The sequence below is a fragment of the Amblyraja radiata genome, chromosome 4 (assembly GCF_010909765.2).
Source record: "Amblyraja radiata isolate CabotCenter1 chromosome 4, sAmbRad1.1.pri, whole genome shotgun sequence".
Lineage (NCBI taxonomy): Eukaryota > Metazoa > Chordata > Chondrichthyes > Rajiformes > Rajidae > Amblyraja > Amblyraja radiata.
In genome coordinates this window covers 96,818,799-96,843,861 of record NC_045959.1, presented here as the reverse complement: position 1 = coordinate 96,843,861, position 25,063 = coordinate 96,818,799, and the positions used below count along the sequence as shown (strand labels likewise).

General features: G+C 44.6%; 1 protein-coding gene across 1 annotated transcript; it reads left to right on the top strand.

Moving 5' to 3' along the window:
- The first annotated feature begins 13,800 nt into the window (after positions 1 to 13,800).
- Positions 13,801 to 17,469, top strand: inhba (inhibin subunit beta A). The gene is made up of 2 exons (XM_033019984.1): positions 13,801 to 14,664; positions 15,605 to 17,469. The coding sequence occupies exons 1-2, from the start codon at positions 14,283 to 14,285 to the stop codon at positions 16,369 to 16,371; spliced, it is 1,149 nt and encodes a 382-aa protein (XP_032875875.1). The 5' UTR covers positions 13,801 to 14,282; the 3' UTR covers positions 16,372 to 17,469.
- The last annotated feature ends 7,594 nt before the right edge of the window (positions 17,470 to 25,063 follow it).

Here is a 25,063-nt window from a genome sequence, read left to right as displayed (position 1 = left end):
AGGGGACTTAGCGGGGACTGCCACTGGCAGAGTGAGAAGGGATTGCCTTACAGGGAGGTGCCTCTCATTCGCATTCTGTGGAGTTAGATTTCCACGGCACAACAGAAATAAGAATGTAGTGTTTTATGTTTGGAGAGAGATTGGAGAGGCTTGGTCTGTTTTCCCTGAAATAATAAAAGTTAAGGGTGTAGGAAAGAACTGCAGGTGCTGGTTTAAACCAAAGATAGACACACTCTGAAGAAGGGTCTAGACCCAAAACGTCACCTATTCCTTTTCTCCAGAGATGCTTTATGAGTTACTCCAGCTTTTAGTTTCTAAGGTTAAGAAGGGACATGATTGAAATAGATAAAATTGTGAGGTGCAATGATAGAGGAGATTGCAGGAATCATTACGCATTCTCGTCGGTGCATAAAACTAGGGGGCATAGATTTAGGGTAAGGGGTAAGAGATTTAAATGGGTTATGAGGGGGACCTTTCTTCACTTCGGGAATGGTGAGTACTGGGAATGCACTGTCAGAGAGAATGGTAGAAACGAAGCCACTAACAGCATTAAAGAGGTGTTTGCTGTTTAGTTTATTGTCACGTGTACCGAGGTACAGTGAAAAGCTTTTGTTGCATGCTATCCAGTCAGCGGAAAGACAATACATGATTCCAATCGAACCATTTACAGTGTGTAGATACATGATAAGGGAATAACGTTAAGTGCAAGGTAAATCCAGTAAAGTCCGATCAAGGATAGTCCGAGGGTCATCAACGAGGTAGAAGGGTCTTGACCTGAAACATCACCTATTCCTTCTTTCCAGAGATGCTGCCTGTCCCGCTGAGTTACTCCAGCAATTTGTGTCTATCTTTGGTAGACCAGCATCTGCAGTTCCTTCATTCACAGGTATATAGTAGTCCAGGACTGCTCTCTGGTTGTGGTAGGATGGTTCAGTTGCCTGATAACAGCTGGGAAAAAACTGTCCATGAAGCTGGAGGTGTGTGTTTTCACACTTCTGTATCTTTTGCCCGCGGGGAGAAGAGGGAGTGGCCAGGGTGCGACTCGTCCTTGATTATGTTGCTGGCCTTGCCGAGGCAGCGTGAGGTATAAATTGAGTCATGGATGGTATCTGGTGATAAATGGTGCCTGGATGAGCACTTGCCTGGGCATTGAAGGCCAAGGGGTGAGAGCTGGAAGATGTGATTATTAGGGATGTGTGCCCACTGGTCAGCATGTTTGCACAGGGCTGAATGGCCTGTTTCCATGCTGTATATGACTCTAAAAGTCAATACTGAATAATCCTCAGGTGTCACAGTAGTCGTCGAGGAGAAGTTGACTTTGCAATATTGATCAAGGAATGAATTACTCAAGGGTCAAGAGTGTTTATTTGTCATAAGAACTGGGACTGGAGCAATGAAATTCTTACCTGCTGCAGCTTTGCTGGCACAGTAAATGCATCAACATAACCAATAAATAGACATCAAATGATCAGTCAGTCTATTTAAACCATACATGATAGTGCGCGCCAGAGTACATTATGCAACCTTCGTAGAGCAAAGTCCAGGGTAGTATGGTGATGAGGTATACTTAAGGTACAATTCGGCTTGCACTCGCTAAAATTTAGAAGATTGAGGGGGGGATCTTATAGAAACTTACAAAATTCTTATGGGGTTGGACAGGCTAGATGCAGGAAGATTATTTCCAATGTTGGGGAAGTCCAGAACATGGGGGTCACAGTATAAGGATAAGGGGGAAGTCTTTTAGGACCAAGATGAGAAAATCATTTCTTACACAGAGAGTGGTGAATCTGTGGAATTCTCTGCCACAGGTAGTTGAGGCCAGTTCATTGGCTATATTTAATAGGGAGTTAGATGTGGCCCTTGTGGCTAAAGGGATCAGGGGGTATGGAGAGAAGGCAGGTACAGGATACTGAGTTGGATGATCAGCCATAATCATATTGAATGGTGGTGCAGGCTCAAAGGGCCGAATGGCCTACTCCTGCACCTATTTTCTATGTTTCTACACTTGTGCAGGGTGGATCAAGATGCTAATAGTTGATGGAAAAAAGGTGTTCTTGAACCTGGAGGTAACAGCTCTCAGTCTCCTGCCCGACGCCCTGATGGTAGCAGCGAGATGAGAGCATAGCCAGTGTTTTGTGGGTCATTGATCATATCAGCTGCCTTCTTAAGGCAGCACTTCCCGTAGATTCCGTTGATGATGGGAGATCAGTGATGATCGCGGAAAATGTCCATCACAGCACAGTGGCGCAACGGTAGAGCTACTGCTTCACAGCGCCAGAGACCTGGGTTCGATCCTGTCGACGGGTGCTTCCTGTGCGGAGTTTGTACATTCTCACTGTGACCGCGTGAGTTCCCTCCGGGCGCTCGCTTTATCTCCAACATTCCAAAGACAAGCAGACTTGTAAGTTAATTGGCTTCTGTAAATTGCACCCAATGTATGGGATGCGAAAATGAGATAACATAGAATTTGTGTATGGGTGATCGATGGTCGGTGTGGACTTGGTGGGCAGAAGGATTTGTTTCCATGCTGCATCTTTAAACTAAACTAAACTAAACTAAACTAAACTTTTCGAAGCCTCCTATATTCTTGAGCAGTTGAATTACTGAAGAAGGACAAGATACAACCAGTGTGCTCCCCAATGCCACTTCAAACACTCCTCTCAGTAACATTCCCTAGGTATGACTAGGCCCTTTCCCGAATAGAACTGATTTCTCTTATCATGTAAAGGGTAAGTACAACGGGATCTGGGGGTCCTTGTTCATCAGTCTATGAAAGTAAGCCTGCAGGTACAGCAGGCAGTGAAGAAAGCGAAAGGCATGTTGGCCTTTATAACAAGAGCAGTCAAGTATAGGAGCAAAGAGGTCCTTCTGCAGTTGTACAGAGCCCTAGTGAGACCACACCTGGAGTATTGTGTGCAGTTTTGGTCCCCTAATTTGAGGAAGGACATTCTTGCCATTGAGGGAGTGCAGCCTAGGTTTACAAGGTTAATTCCCGGGATGGCGGGACTGTCATATGCTGAGAGAATGGAGCAGCTGGGCTTGTACACTCTAGAGTTGAGAAGGATAAGAGGGAATCTCATTGAAACATATAAGATTGTTAAGGGTTTGGACACGCTAGAGGCAGGAAACATGTTCCCGATGTTGGGGGAGTCCAAAACCAAGGGCCACAGTTTAAGAATAAGGAGTAAGCCATTTAGAACGGAGACGAGGAAACACTTTTTCTCACAGAGAGTGGTGAGTCTGTGGAATTCTCTGCCTCAGAGGGCGGTGGAGGCAGGTTCTCTGGATGCTTGCAAGAGAGAGCTAGATATGGCACTTAAAAATAGTAGATATGGGGAGAAGGCAGGAACGGGGTATTGATCAGCCATGATCACATTGAATGGCGGTGCTGGCTCGAAGGGACGAATGGCCTACTCCTGCACCTATTGTCTATTGTCTATTTTATCTGTACTCTCTGAATGGCTCGATTGTAATCATGTATTGTCTTTCCGCTGGTTCGTTGCACACAAAACAAATATTTTTGCTGTACCTCAGTGCCGTGACAATAAACTAAATTAAACTAAACTATTTTTGTAGTGGGTCAAAAAGCTTTCCTGGATTAATTTTAAAATCCTGCCCCTCTATACCTTTCACACAAAAGTCATCCCAATAATAAATTGAAATCCCCTTCTACTATAACTACATTTCTGTGAGAAATGTGAGGTTATCCACTTTGGCGGCAAAAACAGGAAGGCAGATTATCTAAATTGTGTCAAATTGGTTAAAGGGGAAGTACAACGGGATCTGGGAGTCCTTGTTCATCAGTCACTGAAAGTAAGCATGCAGGTACAGCAGGCAATGAAGAAAGCGAATGGCATGTTGGCCTTCATAATGAGTATCGGAGCAAAGAGGTCCTTCTGCAGTTGTACAGGGCCCTAGTGAGACCACACCTGGAGAATTGTGTGTAGTTTTGATCTCCAAATTTGAGGAAGGACTTTCTTGCTATTGAGGGAGTGCAGCATAGGTTCACAAGGTTAATTGCCGGAATGGCGGGACTGTCATATGTTGATAGAGTGGAGTGGCTGGGCTTGTACACTCTGGAATTTATAAGGATGAGAGGATATCTTATTGAAACATATAAGATTGTTAAAGGTATGGACACGCTATAGGCAGGAAACATGTTCCCGATGTTGGGGGAGTACAGAACAGGGGCCACAGTTTAAGAATAAGGGGTAAGCCATTTAGAACGGAGATGAGGAAATACTTTTTCACTCAGAGACTTGTGATTCTGTGGAATTCTCTGCCTCAGAGGGTGGTGGAGGCCGGCTCTCTGGATGCTTTCAAGAGAGAGTTAGATAGAGCTCTTAAAGATAGCGGAGTCAAGGGATATGGGGAGAAGTCAGGAATGCGGCACTGATTGTGGATGATCAGCCATGATCACATTGAATGGCAATGCTGGCTCGAAGGGCCAAATGGCCTCCACCTGCACCTGCTGGCTATTGTCTATTTCTCCCCTGTCTGCTCTGTCTTTTGCTATCTGTTAGGAGGCCTATATTATACTCCCAAGACGTACAGGTTTGTCGGTTAATTCGCTTGGTAAAAATGTGAATTGTCCCCAGTGTGTGTAGGATAATGTTAATGTGCGGGGATCGCTGGTCGATGTGCTCGGTTGGCCGAATGGCCTGTATTTGCGCAGTAGCTCTAAATTAAACAAAAGTAAAAAATTTGCTTCATGAAAAAGCAGGGAGCCCCTGTGTTACATGAACATCCCATTCCAGAGAACTGTCTGTAAACCAAATCTTCTGTATGTTAAAATACATTTCAATGTGGGTTGATTAACGAGTATATTTATTCATGAACATGTATTACAGTCTTCCCCTGTTCCAGTACAATGGTACAGAATTACATTTCGAAGGCCTTGAAGTATTAATGGATCCCACTGTCTCTGCTGCCTCACAGTGCCAGAGACCCAGATTCCACCCTGACCTCAGGTGCTGTCAGTGTGGAGTTCTCACGTACCTACAGTCACAAGTATACAAATATCCAAACATTCTGTAGCACCAATTAATGATCAAAGTGTCATGAATCCTCCAGAGAAACACGTACCCGCATTTTACTGCCTGGAAACTTCAGAGGCCATTCTACAAATATTTAACATATTTTATTGTCACAAAGGGACATAAACATGTCAAATGTACCCAAACAACAAAGAAGCACACACCCACACCCAAAACCTCAAGTCAGTGCACGACATGGTGCAGAAAAACAAAGTCCATTATGCCACGGAATTGGCTGTCATGGTTTTACTGTTGCGATCCTTTACGTGACAAGCTCCCAACCTCTGATTTATTTTGCTGGGTCCATGTTGAGTCTTGTGGCTTCGCCAGATGGGCAGACAAAATATTCAGCTGAGACTGCATGACTGAGCAGATTGATAGCGGAGTCAGGGAATATGGGGAGAAGGCAGGAATGGGGTACTAATTGGGGATGATCAGCCATGATCACATTGAATGGCGGTGCTGGCTCAAAGGGCCGAATGGCCTACTCCTTCACCTATTGTCTATTGCCTATTGTCTATTGTCTATTGTCTATAAAATCTAGGGAGAAGGTGAGAATTGTTATCCTCTTCAGGATGCTAATGAAAAGCAGTTTCTCACTATAAATAGGAAATAAATATTTAAGATTGAGGCTAGATACAAAATGTTGGAGTAACTCATCAGAACAGGCAGCATCTCTGGAGAAAAGGAATGGGTGACGTTTCGGGTCGAGACCCTTCTTCAGACTGAGGTGGGCCTCTCCAAAGATGGGGATAAAATGTGGGAGTGATTTTTGGCTGAAGCCTTCGCTTTCAAAAGGGAGTCATTGCTGGCAAGTGAGCAAAGCCCTGTTGGTCGTTATTGGGTTATTCCCACAACATGAGAATAACACAAGAAAGTGAGCTGAGGACTGGCAACCCTCTAAACAATGGGAATAAACATGGGGAAGTGAACTGGGGTCTGGTAACTCTTCATAGAGTTGAAATAAAAACAAAATTAACTGAGGCCCATCACCTCTCTGTGAAAAGAGAGTAAACTCTGGAAAGGGAGTGCCAGGTGGTGTCACTGCACCAAACAAGAATAATCACTAGAGCATGATTGAGATGTTTAGGTTCAAATGTCCTGCAGAAAATGTATCAGTTGCAGGATCTTGAGGGAATAGCAACTTAAAGATACCATTGAGAGGGGAACATGGCCATTCGTATTTCTCAGGAAAATATTTCATGGTTAAAAGAAAACCAAATCCGCACCATTCCAGTACCTACAGGGAATGCACTCAAGCCACTTTGCATCTTATTTGAAAGTCTGAAAGACACTGTCTTTGTCCTCTTGGGTAATCCTTCAGGATGGAGGATGATTTATATAGATTCACACTGTAAAGTTATGCCTTATTACATATTTTTCTGGGTTTATCCCATCATGAATGGTAACACATCTGAGTTGTGAATTGAATAATTATGTATCAATTCAAATAGTGGACAGAAATTCATTTGTATCATAAAATGGAAAGGATGCTCCATCCATTGCCCAATCTCCTGGCATTGAGGCCGATGATGAGATTACACATATACTGTGCGAGAGACAGACATGTCCATATGTACAAATATGTGCTGACACTCCCCGACCTACGTAAGGCTTACGTTCCAAATACCCTTACATAAGTCAGATGTTAGTCGGAATTAAGTTTAGGTAGAAACAAGGAACTGCAGATGCTGGTTAATACACAAACTGACACAGTGCTGGAATAATTCAGCAGGTCAGGCAGCATCTGTGGAGAACATGATGTGACATTTCAGTTCCGTACCCTTCTTCAGGTTAATTCAGTCCATCGAGTAATTCTAGCACTCTGTTGTTTCACCTTAAAATTGGGCGCCGATGCCGCTGGTCTGTACCAGCGAGCCCCTCTTCACCAGCTGCCAAACCGTCCGGTTGATGTGGCTGTCATTTCAGCTCACATTATAGCTCCTGGCCAACAGCGCTATCTTCAGGCTGCCACCACCGACAGGATGCACACGTTCATCATGGGGCTCCCTCCTCTCTCACCAGCTGCCGCCTCTTCCTGTCAACCGTTGCTTTGTCCACTTACCCACTCCCCCCCCGCTACCCTCTCACCCTTTTCCCTCATAGTCATGACACCTTCCACTTTGGAATATGTCGGTGACTGAAGGGATATAGGCCAAATGTGGGCGTGGGACTAGTGTAGATGGGGCAGCATGGGCAAGTTGGGCTGAATGACCTGTTTCTGTGCTGTATGACTCTATGAAACAATCTCCCATGTTATTTCTATATCTCCCTGCAGTATGTTCAACTATTCAGCTAATTGCCATTTAATGGTCCCATTGAATTTGTATCTAACATTGTGTCAGGCACATCTTGCCCACTTGCTTGGATAGGAAAGTTGTCTTCATATTGCCTTCAGATTATTTCCCAAATATCTCAAATCTTTGCCTACTGGTTATCAGCCTTTCAACCAATGAGAACTATTTCTTTATTCAAGCTATCTAAACTCTTCCATTAAATCTCTACTTAGCCTTCTTATTTCAGAGGAGAACAATCCCAACCACACATCTCTCCTTGTATGTTAATTGCTTAATTTATAATTTTGTAACTGTTACTCTATTGGCTTGTTTAGAAAATATCTTTGATTTACAAAGCTCGCGTTCAATATTGTGGAGGTGTAGGGTCAGAACGAGAGGGTGTGAGCTACAGGAAGAGGTGGAGTAGGCTGGGACTCGATTCCTTGGAGCGCAGGAGAATAAGGGGTGTAATGGAGTCATTGAGTGATGCAGTGTGGAAACAGGCCCTTCGGCCCAACTTGCCTACACCGGCCAACATATCCCAGCTACACTAGTCGATCTTGTAGAGGTGTATAAAGTCATGAGAATAGATCAGGTAGATGCACAAGGTCTCTTGCCCAGGGTAAGTAAATCAAAGTCAAGAGGACATAGGTTTAAGGTGAAGGGGAAAATATTTAATCTGAGGGGTAGATTTTTCACACAAAGGGTGTTGGGTGTATGGAACAAGCTGCCAGAGGAGGTAGTTGAGGCAGGGATTATCTCCATGTTTAAGAAACAATTAGACAGGTATTGTGTGGGCGTTGGGCCGAAGGGCCTGTTTCCACACTGTATGACTCTATAACTCTATGTCGCATTCTCTGCCCAAAATACATTTTACACTTGCCATGCCATCTTGTCTTCATGAAGATCACAATGCTCTGGTTATTGAGATTTATGACAATAAATTTTGTGCATTCTTTAAGATGGATTCAAAATGACCTGGCAGTGCAGAAGTTTTCGCTTCCTCTAAGAAATCACAGCAAGCTATAAACAGTAGTGCAAAGCTGAATGTAATTAATGAAGTGAAAGTCGTGAAAGTTTGTGGATATTAACTGCTAACTTTTAAAACATTGAGCAATCTTTAATACTGTTGGCAAAGTAAAATGTGATTACCAACGTGTTGCAGCAGAAGCACATAATGTGTTGCAAAGACCAGAGATGTTATATTGCCAAAGTAGTTTAGAGCGTGTGAGGAACAATCAACAACATGTGCTCCTAAGTTTCATGATAACCCAAGAATTAGTGTGATCATTATGGCATGACATGAAAGTATGAGAGGCTCCTGCTGTTCCTCTTTAAAATCTTCCCATGTTCTGGAACATGTGCGGCACGGTGGCGCAGTGGTAGAGTTGTTGCCTTACAGCACCAGAGACCCGGATTCCATCCTGTCTGTAGGAAGTTTGTACGTTCTACCCGTGACCTGCGTGGGTTTTCTCCAGGATCTCCGGTTTCCTCCCACACTCCAAAGACATACAGGCTTGTAGGTTGTTCAAGAAGGAACTGCAGATGCTGGAAGATCGAAGGTACACAAAAATGCTGGAGAAACTCAGCGGGTGCAGCAGCATCTATGGAGCGAAGGAAATAGGCGACGTTTCGGGCCAAAACCCTTCTTCAGACTGATGGGGGGTGGGGGGGAGAAGGAAGGAAAAAGGGAGGAGGAAGAGCCCGAGGACGGGGGGATGGGAGGAGACAGCTCGAGGGTTAAGGAAGGGGAGGAGACAGGAAGGGCTAGCAAAACTGGGAGAATTCAACGTTCATGCCATCCGGACGCAAGCAACCCAGGCGGAATATGAGGTGCTGTTCCTCCAATTTCCGAAGGCTTGTAGGTTAATTGGCTTTGGCAAAATGTCCCCAGTGTGTGTAGGATAGTGTTAGTGTGCAGGGATCGCTTGTCATGCAGACTCAATGGGCCGAAGGGCCTGTTTCCGCTCTGTACCTCTGAAACTAAACTAAAACAATAAACTGAAGGAAGGTGCTGGATCTTATGAGGGTGCTGATATATTCTTGGCCAGCCACAACTGGTTTTTACCTATAAAGAAATGTGCCAATTGACATAATATTCATCTTGCTGGGAAGGCAAATGTCATGTTGGTAGAATTGTCCCTCTTCCATCTTTCAGGCTATTCATGTTCAATTATTCAAACATGTGTGGCTGATTTGAATCCACATTTTCTGCCTACTTTTGTAACCTTTGGAGTCAAAACAATTTGCAGATGCTGGAATCTTGTGCAAAAATCAATGTACTGGTTAAACTCAACAGGTCTGTGGAGGTCTGTGTGCATCTGTGGAGGGAATGGACGGATGGCGTTTCTGGATGAGATGCCAGTGCCTCTTCCTGACCATAGGCAGCAAGAGACTGCGCTCACGCAGAAGCAAAGGCTGAGCCGCCAGGATAAGCCAGTGACTGCCAACGCCTCCTCTGGATGCAAGGATGGATGCAGAGAGAAGACTGAGATCGCCAGGGCTGAGCTGCCAGGACAAGCCCGAGATCACCAGCTCCACCGCGCATACATCCTGACGGTAGGGGGAGCGCCACCATGGGGTCACTGTAAATAAAACACATCAGCTGAGTTCACCACACGCCACAGGGGATAAATCTTTGGAATTGTCTATCCCAGACTAGGTTACTCTGATCGCACTCAAAACAGAGGTTGGTGGATTTCCAGACGGTAGCGGACTGGAGGGATAAGGCAACTCTGCAGGAGATAGATCAGCCACAATTGTATTGCATTTTGGAGCAAGCATGAATTCCCAGTGGCAATCTGCTGCTCCTTTGTAAAATCTTTCCATGTTCTGGAACAGCGGTAGAGTTGCTGCCTCACTGCGCCAGAGACCCGGGTTCGATCCTGACTTTGGGGACTGTCTGTGGGTTTTCTTTGAGATCTTCGGTTTCCTCCCACACTCCAAAGACGTACAGGTTTGTAGGTTGTAGGAAAAAGCAGCTGATGCTGGTTTAAATCGAAGGTAGACACAAAATGCTGGAATAATTCAGCGGGTCAGGCAGCATCTCTGGAGAGAAGGAAGTAACGTCTCGACCCGAAATGTCACCCATTCCTGCTCTCCAGAGATGCTGCCTGGCCCGCTGTTGGGAGCCTCGGGGAAGTGTATGTGCATGTGTGCTGATTTGATAGTGGAGTGTACACACATACACGTGGTGCCTTGCGGACTTGCGAGGTAATGAGCAAACAAAACCACAGTAGGAAAGACAGCTTTATAGTACACACGGCTTTAGTTTTTACTGGAGCGGTGATAATATCAATTGATATAATAGTTTCACTTTCTCCACAAGAAACAGCAAAGTCTGATGGCACTGTGCTAATATTTCAAGTGGACTCTGTCAAATCCCGCCTGCCTTCAGCAGCCGGGTCAGTAGTGTTTATATCTCTCGTTTCCCTTTCCCCTGGCTCTCAGTCTGAGGAAGGGTCTCGACCCGAAATGTCACCTATTCCTTTTCTCGTGTAGTGAACGGCAAAGATCATATAAGGATCCTTATGTGATATTTGGTGAGTTAGCGGGTTGCGGTTGTGGGACCAGGGATAGATTAGCCTGTCGAACACTGGGTTAAACGTGTCTCTAACATTGAATTCTCCCAATTTTGCTAGCCCTTGCTGTCTCCTCCCCTTCCTTAACCCTCTAGCTGTCTCCCTTCCCCCCCCCCCCATCAGTCTGAAGAAGGGTTTCGGCCCGAAACGTCGCCTATTTCCTTCGCTCCATAGATGCTGCTGCACCCGCTGAGTTTCCCCAGCAATTTTGTGTACCCTAAACGAGTCTCTCGTTCTATTTTGGTCTGTATTAAGACGCGTTCTTTACAGAGATTACAGACACACGTGGAGAAAGGGGAGAGCGAGATTGAGAGATGAAAGACGAGCAAGAGGACAGGCGCTCGGAGACAATAGACAATAGGTGCAGGAGCAGGCCATTCGGCCCATGAGCCAGCACCGCCATTCAATGGGATCATGGCTGATCATCCACAATCAGTACCCCGTTCCTGCCTTCTCCCCTTATCCCTTAACTCCGCTATCCACATCTAACTCCCTCTTGAAAGCATCCACAGAGCCAGCCTCCACCTCTGAGGCAGAGAATTCCACAGACTCACCACTGTCTGTGTGAAAATGTTTTTCCTCATCTCCGTTCTAAATGGCTTACCCCTTATTCTGAAACTATGGCCCCTGGTTCTGGACTCCCCCTATATTGGGAACATGTTTCCTGCCTCTACCGTGTCCAAACCCTTAATAATTATATATGTTGCAATAAGAATCCCTCTCATCCTTCTAAATATAAGAGTATACAAGCCCAGCCGCTCCATTCTCTCAGATTCAGATTCAGATTCAGATTCAACTTTAATTGTCATTGTCAGTGTACAGTACAGAGACAACGAAATGCAGTTAGCATCTCCCTGACAGGTAGGGGAATTGTCGATATTTCTCCAATTCTTGGGAGACACGGGGCGTCGCGATGTGCCCGCGCCGCCGCCATTTTGTATCGCAAATCTTGGGAGAAAGAGGGAACGGGGTACTGATTTTGGATGATCAGCCATGATCATATTGAACGGCCGACTCCTGCACCCATTTTCTATCTTTCTATGTAAATAGTGGGTATATGGAACGATATGCCAGAGGAGGTAGTTGAGGGCAGGTACTATAACAACATTCGAACAGGTATATGGATAGGATACGTTTATAGGGATATGGGCCAAACATCGGCAGGTGGGACTAGAGTCAATGGGTCAACTTGGTTGGCATGGGCAAGTTAGGGCGAAGATCCTGTTTCCATGCTGCATGACTCTTTGACTCTCTAACGATAACCTGCATTAATGTACTCTAAAACATCACAAAGTGATTGAGAGTCAGGAATTGGAATTTATGCCCACTGGGACATAACATCATGGAAGATAATCTGTAAATCTCAGAAGGGTGTAGAAGGAAGCCTCTGTGGGGAAGACACATAATCCGTGGCTAATTAGCATATGACAATCCCGCCATCCCGGGAATTAACCTTGTTTACCTACGCTGCACTCCCTCAATAGCAAGAAAGTCCTTCCTCAAGTTTGGAGACCAAAACTGCACACAATACTCCAGATGTGGTCTCACTATGGCTCTGTACAACTGCAGGAGGACCTCTTTGCTCCTATACTCCTCTTGTTATGAAGGCCAACATGCCATTCGGTTTCTTCACTGCCTGCTGTATCCGCATGCTTGCTTTCATTGACTGATGAACAAGGACCCCCAGATCCCGTTGTACTTCCCCTTTTCCCAAGGGAGAAACACAGATGACAAATAGATGGGGATATTCCAGACTGGGTTCTTTATTAAATCATAGCATCAGAGAGCTTTCTATGAGTCTGACTCACACTCTTGTCCAGCGCGATGACTTAAGCAGACAGACGCACGGGTTGGTCATACGCCGCGGCAGCCTGTCCTGACCTGCTCAAAGGACCCAAGACAGAAACCGTCACCTCGGAATATTTTACCCTGAGGCACCGCTGATCCACTCTGCGTGGATACGTGTCTACAAACTATCCCGATCGTAATGTTTACTGGAACGCTGCCCCCTCCCGCCTAGTACATTCCCTTGAACTTGAAAAATAAAACCGATTCAGGCAAAGCAAACTTTTTCTCTTTCCAAAACGTGGCAGCTTCGCTCGTTCCAGCAGCCAAGAAGCAGGAATCCCTGAAGCCGTCGCTAATCCGAGTGTGCTGGCGGCTTCGGGTGCAATCCCGGAGATTTGAGACAATACATTGCGAAGAAACGCAACTTTCGGCCGGCCGACAACGGCCACAGTTTGGTCTTTTCAGTGCAGTTAAAGTCCATTGTTGTTCTGTGATAAATATTAACTGACAATGCACACCCATGTTTATAAAAAGGGGTCTGATCGCTTTAATAAGGTTACGCCAGCCCTTCGAAACAAAGTCCCTTCTCGCGTCTTATTCTTTAGACGCAGACCGCTGTTTCTGAAAAGAAATGGTACAAAGTAGGGAACTTGGCGGGGCTTCGATAGTTTTTACACCATAAACCAACTAAATGCCTTCATTTCGCAGCGATTTTTACATCTGGCGTTCTCGGAGGAGGTTAATGTTAGTGATCGGTACTTATTTTCACCCTTGTGGGCAGAGTCAGTCATGACTATAAATAATTCCTTTAATTGGTGCACTTTTAATGTTAAAAGGTCCAATTTGCTTGAAATCCCGATGCTGGTGCGAGCTAGGATTTTTTTGAGACAGTTGAGCCAGTGCCGGTCTCAAAGCTGAGGTGCTGTCTGCGGTTTTGTTTGATTCCGTATTAAAATATTTCAGGAATCTATTTCTCTCTCTTGCCCCCTCCCACCACCTGGCCAAAGGGTTAAATAGCTGCAAAAGACGCCGAAGGTCGCATTCGTCCGTCTCCACCCACTCTCGCCCCTCCTCTCCCTTTGTCGGCTCAAGCTTCACTCGTTAAGTTTCTCAATTGTAAAGACCTTTCCCCTCCTCCTCAATCGTTCCCCCACCCCCAGACCGGTCCAGCGCAGTCATCTCTTCCTCTCTGACGCTCCTGCCAGTCAGCTCACAGCCCCGTGGTCCCCTTCACCAAATGTCTCTTGACTGGAGCAGTTAAGAAGACAGTGAGAAGCACCAACATCTCAAAAGCGTCGAGCTTCTACGCCGAGGAAGAGAGAGAGAGACTTCATCCTCCTGTCAGAGAGAGACAGAGCTGAGGAAACAGTGAGAAACTTTAGTGGAAGTCGGGACAATCATATTTATTGAGCAATCTCACTCCTCCCAGGATATCAAGCAACTTTCAGTTATTTTCAGTAGGATTTTGAAGAATTTTCTATATATTGTACAAAAGCAGTTAAACTTTTTTTTTAAATTATTTAAAAATACTTTTTTAATTTTTGTTTGGGGAAATCTCTCTCCAAGCGCAAACTTTCCTCCTCCCTGCCGGTAGTTTGAAGATGGCAATGTACCTGCTCGGTGGGATGTTTCTGCTGCTCGGTGGGATTTGGGCGCGGGCTTCGCCCACTTTACCTGCTCAGGAAGCGCGGTTGACTGACTGTCCGACCTGCTCCATTCCCAAACTGCCGTCGGATCCAGTCGGCGCAGACAACCAGCTGGTGGAAGCCGTGAAAAGGCACATCCTGAATATGCTGCATTTAAAAAATAGGCCTAACATCACCCAAACGGTCCCCAAAGCTGCACTTTTAAACGCTTTGAAGAAGCTGCACGTCGGGCGAGTCGGAGAGGACGGGCGAGTGGAAATCGAAGAACATTCTTCCGAGCAGTCAGCGCCGCGAGAGCCCGAACAGGCTTCGGAGATCATCAGCTTTGCTGAAGCAGGTGAGATCAATTGCACGCCAACGCGTTTTTATTCGGATTTAAGAAATATGACTTGCAATTGAAATGGACGAATCGCTAAATGTTACTTCCATCGTTGGGGGAGGGGGTGGAGGAGTTTGTAGACCGCGATCGCCAATGCCAGTTAAAGTCCGAAAGCCGGCGTCCAGTGAGGGCGCAAGTTTGGGATGGCAATGCCATGCATGCACCTGTAGGATGCAAGGGGTGACACCAATTGGCATGCTGAGTGAAGTGACTAAGGACAGGTGCCATGGTAGGCGTGCCGGGTGGGGTTTGAAGTGGATGACAAGAAAGGTGACTGCATTGAACACTGAAAGGGTCGTGGAAATGGTTCCATGTTAAAACTCAAAAGTGAAATTGGATGCAATCTGTAATTTAAAAAGCATTGGGGTAAAAACGCTAAATGGGTAAGAAAATGGGTCACAAGTCTGAAGAAGGATCTCGACCCGAATCGTCACCCATTCCTTCTCTCTGGAGATGCTACCTGTACCGCTGAGTTACTCCCAAGTTTTGTGTCTATCATGTGATGAAGTCCACTACGACTTCATCACATTTTCTAGCACTTGTCCCAGTCTTCAATGCCCTGAGATCGGTGCCCGGGAGGGGGAGGGGAGGGGGGGGGGGGGGGGGGGGGGGGGGGGGGTGTCTCACTGAGTTACTCCAGCATTTTGTGTCTATCTTCGGGGTGAAAATGACAGTCGGTGACTCTTCCAAAAAGTCGGCACAAGTGCGATGGGTAAATAGTCCCTTCCTGTAATGAACAAGATAGAGGCTTGCTAGAGGAATGTCGACGACACAGCCGGTGGACTACAAATTTGTACTGTTGGTTTATGCGTTTAATGGGACATCTGTGCCTGTAATTGCCTTGGTCTCTTGTTCCTGTTGCTCACCCTTTCCCTCCTCCCTCCCTTCTGCTCCTCAGGTCCGTCCCAGGATGTGGTGCACTTTCAGATTACCAAGGAGGAGGATGGCGAGCTGTCTTTGGTGGACCAGGCCAATATCTGGCTTTACCTGAGGCTCTCGAACAAATCGAGCCGAAGCCGGAGTAAAGTGACCATCAGGCTGTACCAAGGGGATAACAGTAAGGCCATCAGCGAGAAGCAGGTGGATATCAAGGGGAGTGGTTGGCACACCCTGCCCGTGTCGAGGACAGTGCAGAACATCCTGGCGACACGGGAGAGATCTCTGCTCCTGAAGGTGTCCTGCGACCGGTGCCAGGAGGCCGGCGCCTTCCCAGTGCTCGTGGAGTCGGCGGGGAAGAAGGACGAGTCGCGCCGCCCCTTCCTCATGCTGCTGGTGCGGGAATCGGAAGCTCACGCACACCGAATCCGCAAGCGGGGGCTGGAGTGCGAGGGAAAAGTCAACATCTGCTGCAGGAAACAGTTTTACGTGAACTTCCGAGACATCGGCTGGAGCGATTGGATCATCGCGCCGACCGGGTACTATGGGAACTATTGCGAAGGCGAGTGCCCCAGTCACATCGCCGGCACGTCGGGTTCATCGCTCTCCTTCCACTCGGCCGTCATCAACCATTACAGGATCAGGGGTTATAGCCCCTTCAACAGCATCAAATCGTGCTGCGTCCCCACCAAACTCAGAGCAATGTCCATGCTGTACTACGATGACGTGCACAACATCGTGAAAAAGGACATCCCCAACATGATCGTAGAAGAATGCGGCTGTTCATAAACTCCAGGGATGCCCACATTCTCAAAGAGGGAGACCCAGCCAAGCTACACACATACACAGACTCACGAACAGAGACGGGAAAACCACCGACACACGCTACACTCTCGTGACGCTAGAGATGCTATAACTCTGTGTGTAATTTTCCAGAGCTGTGAAACTAGCTTAAACTTAAGTCTACATGAGGGTTTGTGGCAGGCATCGGGACCAAACCCCAGATGGCCATAATGGTCACTTAACCGTGGGGGGACAGTGATGACTAGCACATTCGGAACCACACACAAACAACTGGCTCCTGACATTGATTCACTTTTCATCATGGCACTTTCCCCAGACAAGATGCACAAGATCTCACTTTTTGTTGTGATCATGGGATCGAGCTGTTACCAAGACTTTATTTGCAAGACTTCTTATGCACGTGTCAGTCCAGAACTATGCAAAACAAAGGTTTTGGCCGAACGGTTTTGGCTCGAGAAAGACACGCTTGCTTCCACTGGAAGTAGACATTGTTGAAGGAAACTTGAAAGGAACGCGTTCGCCCCGCTTATGGGCCAAAACATTTTTTTTTTTAACTGTGTGACCTTTACGATTTGCACTAAAATGACATTTGCCTGTCTAACCGTATTTATACAGAAGCGTTTGAAAGGATAGGGGACTGCACTCGAGAAGAAGCGATTTAAAAAAAATGACATTTCGTATCAATGGATGAACACACACCAAAGAGACTTGTGTAAATGTTATTGTGATTTCTACAAGGATAATATTTTGTTTTAAAAAAACTAAAAAGTATATACACAAAAACACCTGTAGATGAATATGGCTCCGGTATCAATACATTTGATACATCAGCACATATACATCTAGATGTCGCGAAGCTCCAAGCATCTGACTCGCAGTTCCCATGTGTAGTTTGCACACTGTCTGAAAGCGATTAGCTAAAAGCACTTCCCGCGCTCAGCGTTTATTCTTATTTAAGAACTTTGAATCAGTGTATTCGAGAAACAAATCCGAACTTTTGCTTAAAATAGTAGGCATATTTTTGTAACGACGTCGCCTCGGGGCGATTAAAAAGTGTTAAATAAACATATTGTTTTAATATTTCATGTGGAATATTGCAAAGATTATTCACCACAGTCTGCCAGTTTAATGAGGCGGAGGATATTCGGTTTATGTCATGTTTCCTGGCATCCAGTTAATCTGTTGATTTCAAGTTATTTTGTTCCTGATTTTGTTCCAGAACGTCGCGCTTTAAGTTTATCGCATTCCTCACGACGTCTTTTTATTGTTAAATTGGTAGAAGAGGGGCGGGGGTATGCATTCGACGTGGCATATTTTTTAAAATTTTGATGAGGCGGGTAGCCTTCAGAAGCCAATGTCGAACAGTAACAGGTCAGTGCTGAGACTGGGTCGGTGCGCGGATGCCCTGGGTCGCCAGACACTGCCTGTCCTGCGGGGAACCCGCGGCGGGCTGACAGCGAGAGCTCTGTAGCCAGGGACTCGGGGGGTTGGCCGCTCTAGCAGGAGGGCGGGCCGCTGCCGGCAGCATGTTGGTTGGGACCGGGACTCCCAGCGGAAGTGGGAGTGGAAGATCTGCACATTTGGGGAATAAGCGCTGACGCTGCGGGCGTGTAACGCGGCTTTTCAATCACGCTGCTTTGCGAGAGACATTCCGAGGAGATCCCGTGCTACATTTCTGACTCGCTGCTAGTTGCTCCTTCGTCAGTAGCAAACATTTCTGCAGCGCTAAACACCAAAAAAATAATATTTTATGTGTATTTTTTGGATTAGATGTATTTTACACATCGTTGTACAGTGCGACCAGATTAGTTCTTCTCCAGAGATGCCGCCTGATCCGCTGAGTTACTCCAGCACTTTGTGTCTTTTTCGGTAAACCAGCATCTGCAGTTACTTTTTTTTCCTCTAGAGAATACGTATAGTCTTCAACCCGCAGATTTGTTATTGCCTTAAACTTGTTTTTCTTTGTTGGTCTGGACAAGGGTGTTTTTAAAATTGAGTGTAGAAGATGATTTGAACATTTTACAAAGTAAATCTAAACTGGTTGGGTACATCGTGAATGAGCTTGTGTAGAAGTAGGTCGAGTATTGAAGGTGTGTCGGGATAGTCTCAGTCCCATCTTCATACAACCCTGCGCATTGTTTTCACTCAACTATTGACAATCCCCGCGTTACGGCCGTTCGGGCTACGGAATTTAGACCTTACGGAATTCACAAATCACTATCCAAAGTGCCTCCGAATAAAATTCACTCGCGTTGAATCGATCTGAAAAATAAATAATAACCCCAATTTTTTTGGTCAACTCGCATGCACAAATGGCGCGACTTCGTATTGGCTTTTGAAATAATTAATTAAATCTTACTAGTCACTCCTTCAGGGTGTGCTTTTCAGTTCAAAACTACTGACAAATGTAAGTGCAATGTTCCACCATACGATGTTCCACACCTACATTGCGGCTATTTTTGATTTTTATTGCACCATTGACAACATTTAAAAAAACAAAGCAATTAGGACCATTTGCAATGCCACAATTAGGATGTTTGTGAAAGGTGCCATTTAAATGCAAACCTTAAAAAAAAAGGATCTTGAAGAGTATTATAACAAAAGTAGAATGGGAGAGAGATTTGAATGGAAATTCCGGGCTCAGTGTTTAGCTTTCTTAGTGCGGTGGTGCTGATGGGGAAAGACAGATAATGCCAGTAAATGATATGAGAATCAAAATGAGAAGAATGTTAAAATCAAAACTTTGCTTTGATCATGGCAGGGATCCTGTTAGCATTCCTACATTTCATCCTGGTGTTGCTTTACAAAATGCCGATGATATGGCCACAAAATTCACCACAGTAAACAAAGCTGTCTTCTGCTTCCCCACTTAATTTTGACAAATGATTGGTCGTGAGATGGAACTGTGAACACTATGGGAAACCATACAAATTATGTTGTCATAGCTAAGGCACGACGTGTATAATTTTGTCATAGTTTCATAGAGTGTGGAAACAGGCCCTTTGGCCCAACTTGCCCACACCGACCAACATGTCACATCGACACTAGTCCTACCTGCCTGCGCTTGGCCCACATCCCTCTAACCCTTCAGATGATCTTTGATCATTTACCAATGTAGCGATACAGGGTTTTGAATAAAATTGAACATGTACCCCCCCTCGAAACATAGCAAAATGCCGCATCTTCCAATATTCCAGTGAATTAAATGACAGTTCCTGCTTACTTTCAAGTGTTTAACCACTAAAACTCAGTTATTTCTAAAAGACATACTTACCATGAGAAGCAAATAGAAGTGACAGTAAATATTCCAGTTTAATTTTGATTTGATTTGCATCTTATCCAGACCAACAATCCCAAGTTGTGTTTCATATTTTGTTCATTTGAAATTTGATGCTTCTAAACGAAGTTTGGTAGACTAATATGATTTCAAAAGTAAAATTAATTTATGCACTCCTGTAAACAGTATAAATTGATCATTTGATATTTATTGTACAAACAGTAAACAAATGTTTATTTTTCAGTTGTATAAGGGATATTAACATATGTTGCAAAATAATGGATGCTGTTTATAGAATAAAGCTATCAGCATTAAAAAAAATGCTTAAAGTGTCGCCTCAGTGAAGCCACCACATTGCCTACGCCCAATGATAAACTAACCCATGCCTACGTCAGTCTTTATAATGCTATTTTCCAGATTGTTAAGGGTTTGGACACACTAGAGGCAGGAAACATGTTTCAAATGTTGGGGGAGTCCAGAACCAGGGGCCACAGTTTAAGAATAAGGAGTAAGCCATTTAGAACAGAGACGAGGAAACACTTTTTCTCACAGAGAGTGGTGAGTCTGTGGAATTCTCTGCCTCAGAGGGCAGTGGAGGGAGGTTCTCTGGATGGGTTCAAGAGAGAGCTAGATAGGGCTCTTAAAAATAGCGGAGTCAGGGGATATGGGGAGAAGGCAGGAACGGGGTATTGATTGCGGAAGATCAGCCATGATCACATTGAATGGCGGTGCAGGCTCGAAGGGCCGAATGGCCTACTCCTGCACCTATTGTTTATTGTCTATTGTCTATTTAAGTTAGATCTTTGCAATGGGTTTACTTCTGGACATTCAGGTTCCCTCGATTGCCTACACATTTTGTTTGCTACACTGCAAAATCTGCTGAAGGTATGTCTACTTTGAAGAAGTTCTCCTCCTCTCTCCGACAAGAGTTCCACAACATCCTCTCTCCCCCTCTCCCCTGACTCTCAATCTGCAGAAGGGTCTGCGTACAGTTTTGGTCTCCTAATCTGAGGAAAAACATTCTTGCCATAGAGGGAGTACAGAGAAGGTTCACCAGACTGATTCCTGGGATGTCAGGACTTTCATATGAAGAAAGACTGGATAGACTCGGCTTGTACACACTAGAATTTAGAAGATTGATTCTATAGGATTCTTATGGAAACTTACAAAATTCTTAAGGGGTTGGACAGGCTAGATGCAGGAAGATTATTCCCGATGTTGGGGAAGTCCAGAACTAGGGGTCACAGTTTAAGGATAAGAGGGAAGTATTTTAGGACCGAGATGAGAAAATAATTTTTTACACAGAGAGTGGTAAATCTGTGGAATTCTCTGCCACAGAAGGTAGTTGAGGCCAGTTCATTGGCTATATTTAAGAGGGAGTTAGATGTGGCCCTTGTGGCTAAAGGGATCAGGGGGTATGGAGAGAAGGCAGGGATGGGATACTGAGTTGGATGATCAGCCATGATCATATTGAATGGCGGTGCAGGCTCGAAGGGCCGAATGGCCTACTCCTGCACCTATTGTCTATGTTTCTATGAAACGTCGCCCATTCCTTCTATCCAGAGATGCTGCCTGTCCCACTGAGTTACTCCAGCATTTTGTCTCTACCATTATCCCTGTGGGTTAGCTCAAGCCTAATGCTGGACATCTGAGCATGGCATTCAGGCTGTTCTTACAGTACGCCACAGTACTGATGGAGAACGTCCTTCAGATGAGCTGCTTACCCTCTCAGGACAAGGCAGTCGCCCTGATATCTCGGACAAGACTTGCCCCTCATCCAAAAGCAGTAAACCCAAATTATGTCATTATCATTTTGTTGCTCATGGGATATTGCTGCAAGATTGCTATCTTTCCTCCATTGCAGCAGTAAAGTGTACTGAGAAAGAGGTCTTGTTTACACTCACTCAACTTACCACATTAGAACATAAAACACAGAATAGTACAGTACAGGAACAGGCCCTTTGGCCCACAATGTCTGCACTGAAGAAGATGCCAAGATGTAATATCCCTCCATTCAATAATCCACATACCTCCATTTCCTGCATATTCATATGCCTATCTCTTAAATGGCAATATTGTACTTGCCTCCATCACCACGCCTGATAGCTCATTCAAGGCACTCTGTAAAAAATAATCTCCCACACATCTCCTTTAAACTTTGCCCCACTAACCTTAAAGCTATACTCTCAAGTATTTGACATTTCCATCCTGGGAAAAAGATTCGAACTATCCACCCTACTTGGGCCTCCCATAATTTAATAATGCTTCTATCAGGTGTCTGCGTAATTTCTGATGTTCCAGAAAAAAACAATCCAATTCTGTCCAACCTGTCCCTAGACCCATTACCCCCTAATCCGGGCATCCCTTTTCAAAGCCTCCATATCCTTCCCGTAATGGGGTAACCTCTGGTTCTGAAAAATGTAGACGTTGAGGCATTAGTAGTGATCTTTCAAGAAGCACGAGGTTCAGGAATGGTTCCAGAGGAATGAAAAATTGCAAATGTAACTCCACTGTTTAAGAAGGGAGTGAAGCAAAAGAAAGGAAATTATAGGCCGGTAAAATTCTGTGGTTGGTAAAATTTTAAACTCCATTATTAAGGACAATAGACAATAGACAATAGGTGCAGATGTGCTGATTTGTAGATTAATTGACAAAGAAACATAGAAAATAGGTGCAGGAGTAGGCCATTTGGCCCTTCGAGCCTGCACCGCCATTCAATATGATCATGGCTGATCATCCAACTCAGTATCCTGTACCTGCCTTCTCTCCATACCCCCTGATCCCATTAGCCACAAGGGCCACATCTAACTCCCTCTTAAATATTGCCAATGAACTGGCCTCAACTACCTTCTGTGGCAGAGAATTCCAGAGATTCACCACTCTCTGTGTGAAAAATGTTTTTCTCATCTCGGCCCTAAAAGATTTCCCCCTTATCCTTAAACTGTGACCCTTTGTTCTGGACTTCCCCAACATCGGGAACAATCTTCCTTCATCTAGCCTGTCCAACCCCTTAAGAATTTTGGAAGTTTCTATAAGATCCCCCCTCAATCTTCTAAATTCTAGCGAGTACAAGCTGAGTCTATCCAGTCTTTCTTCATATGAAAGTCCTGACATCCCAGGAATCTTCTCTGTACTCCCTCTATGATAAGAATGTCTTTCCTCAGATTGACCTATGTAAAATTGAATGACCTATGTAAAATTGTCCCTAGTGTGTAGGGAGTGGATGTGAAAGTGAGATAACACGGAACTAGTATGAATGGGTGATCGATAGTCGGTTGCCAAACACTTTAATTCCCCTGGTACACAAAATTGCTGGGGAAACTCAGCGGGTGCAGCAGCATCTATGGAGCGAAGGAAATAGGCGACATTTCGGGCCAAAACCCTTCTTCAGAACTTTTGAACACTTTAATTCCCCTTCTCCCCTTTAAAATAGCCACAGAAATATTCAAATATTTGGGAATTGAAATTACTAGAAACTACCATGATATGTTTAAAGCCAATTATAATCCCTTACTTAAGAAACTAAATAATTTGATTAAATTCTGGAAAACACTTCCGATGTCCCTAATAGGCAGAATAAACGCTATAAAAATGATCTTTTTACCACAAATCCTATACCTATTTCAATCAATACCTATATATCTCCCAAAATAGTTTTTCAAAAAATTGGACTCAGACATTACAAATTTTATATGGGATTATAAATCCCATAGAATACAAAGAGCACACCTTAATAAACGAAAAGAGTTGGGGGGTCTAGCACTCCCTAATTTTATGTATTATAATTGGGCAGTAAATATTAAAAATATGATTCACCTGCTGGACAATTCTGCCCAGCAGATGGACTGGATTGTGATGGAAAGAGAGGACTGCTCTCCGTGTAATATAGGAGCGACTCTCCTCTCACCAATACATCTGAATAACAAAAATTATAATAAAAATCCAATTATACATAGAACAATTAGAACATGGAAACAAATAAAACAGAATCTAAAATTAAGAAACCTATCTCTTTTAATACCAATAGTTAATAATCCATCGTTTAAACCATCAATTATAGACAAATCATTTATACAATGGGAAAGAATGGGAATCAAAACACTCGAAGATCTGTATGAATTGGGAAAATTACTATCATTTCAACAACTACAACTGAAATATAATTTGAAAAATAATCAATATTTTAAATATCTTCAAATTCGTGATTATCTGAAAAAATATACAAAAGACTATCATAATATGCCTACCGACTTACTGGATGAAGCAATGAAGACAAATGCGGAATCAAAGGTGTTCAGTGAAACGACCGGCAAAAGTTCAGGTATGAACCCTCAAACAATGGTCCATTCTACATTTTCCTTGAGCTTCGTCTTCTTTGATCTCTCATTTTCACACCTTACCCTTCCATATCTCTGTGCCAACCCTCTCCCCTGATTCTGTCTGAAGAAGTGTCTCGACGCGAAATGTCACCCATTCTTTCTATCCAGAGATGCTGCCTGTCCCGCTAAGGTACTCCAACATTTTGAGTCCTTCATGGGAATAAGTTATTTGTTCACTATGAATTAATCCCATTTTCTAGCACTTGCCTCATAGTCTTCAATGCCAGGGGAAGGAATCAAGAGCTCATTTAGCCACCTGCTCTGTACATCTGTTTCCATCACTCTCTCCAAAAATGCCTTCCAGGCACTCACCATCTTCTGGCTAAGAAAGTTTTCCCCTTCCTTCACTGGAAATGTCTCACCACATACCCTATTCCCTCTAGTTTTATTCACCTCTGATAAGGAGAAAAGGTTGCTGCAGTTTGCCCCTCATAATTTTCTATTCCTCAACCTCTTAACATCCTCTGCTCCAGAGAAAACAGACCGAGCCTCTCTGGTCTCTCCTCTTAAAGGGCCTGTCCCACTTTCACGACCTAATTCACAACCTTTTTTACTCGTGGACATTTTCATCATGTTGAAAAAACGCCCCGACCTACTTGATGCCACGAGTACCTACGACTAGCATCACAACCTCCTACGACCTACCTACGACCTCCTCCGACCTCGTGACCACCATGCTGCGAGTTTGTCAAGGGCAAACTCGGCAGAGGTCGTGAATTAGGTCGTGAAAGTGGGACATGCCCTTAACTAAAATGCTCATCGCAGGCAACGCAGGATAAAGCGCCTTGAGTATTAGAAAGGCGCTATATAAATCCCATCCATTATTATTATTATTATTTGCTCCGCCTCCAGTGCCATCACAACCTTCTTATTGTCTGTTGATCAAAACTGCACACAGATAATAGTCAATTTAATACCCCAAATTAAAAAAAATTGAAATAACTTTAAATGAAGAATGCATTCTGTCTATGGCCCAGTCTATGCTTGCGTCTCTTCTCTCTTTTCTCAGTTCACATGTTAC

Bases quoted from the DNA above. Each gene is read 5' to 3' on its own strand.
- inhba (XM_033019984.1), top strand. From the start codon at position 14,283: ATGGCAATGTACCTGCTCGGTGGGATGTTTCTGCTGCTCGGTGGGATT. The intron at 14,665-15,604 runs GTGAGATCAATT...TCTGCTCCTCAG, and splicing joins CATCAGCTTTGCTGAAGCAG to GTCCGTCCCAGGATGTGGTG.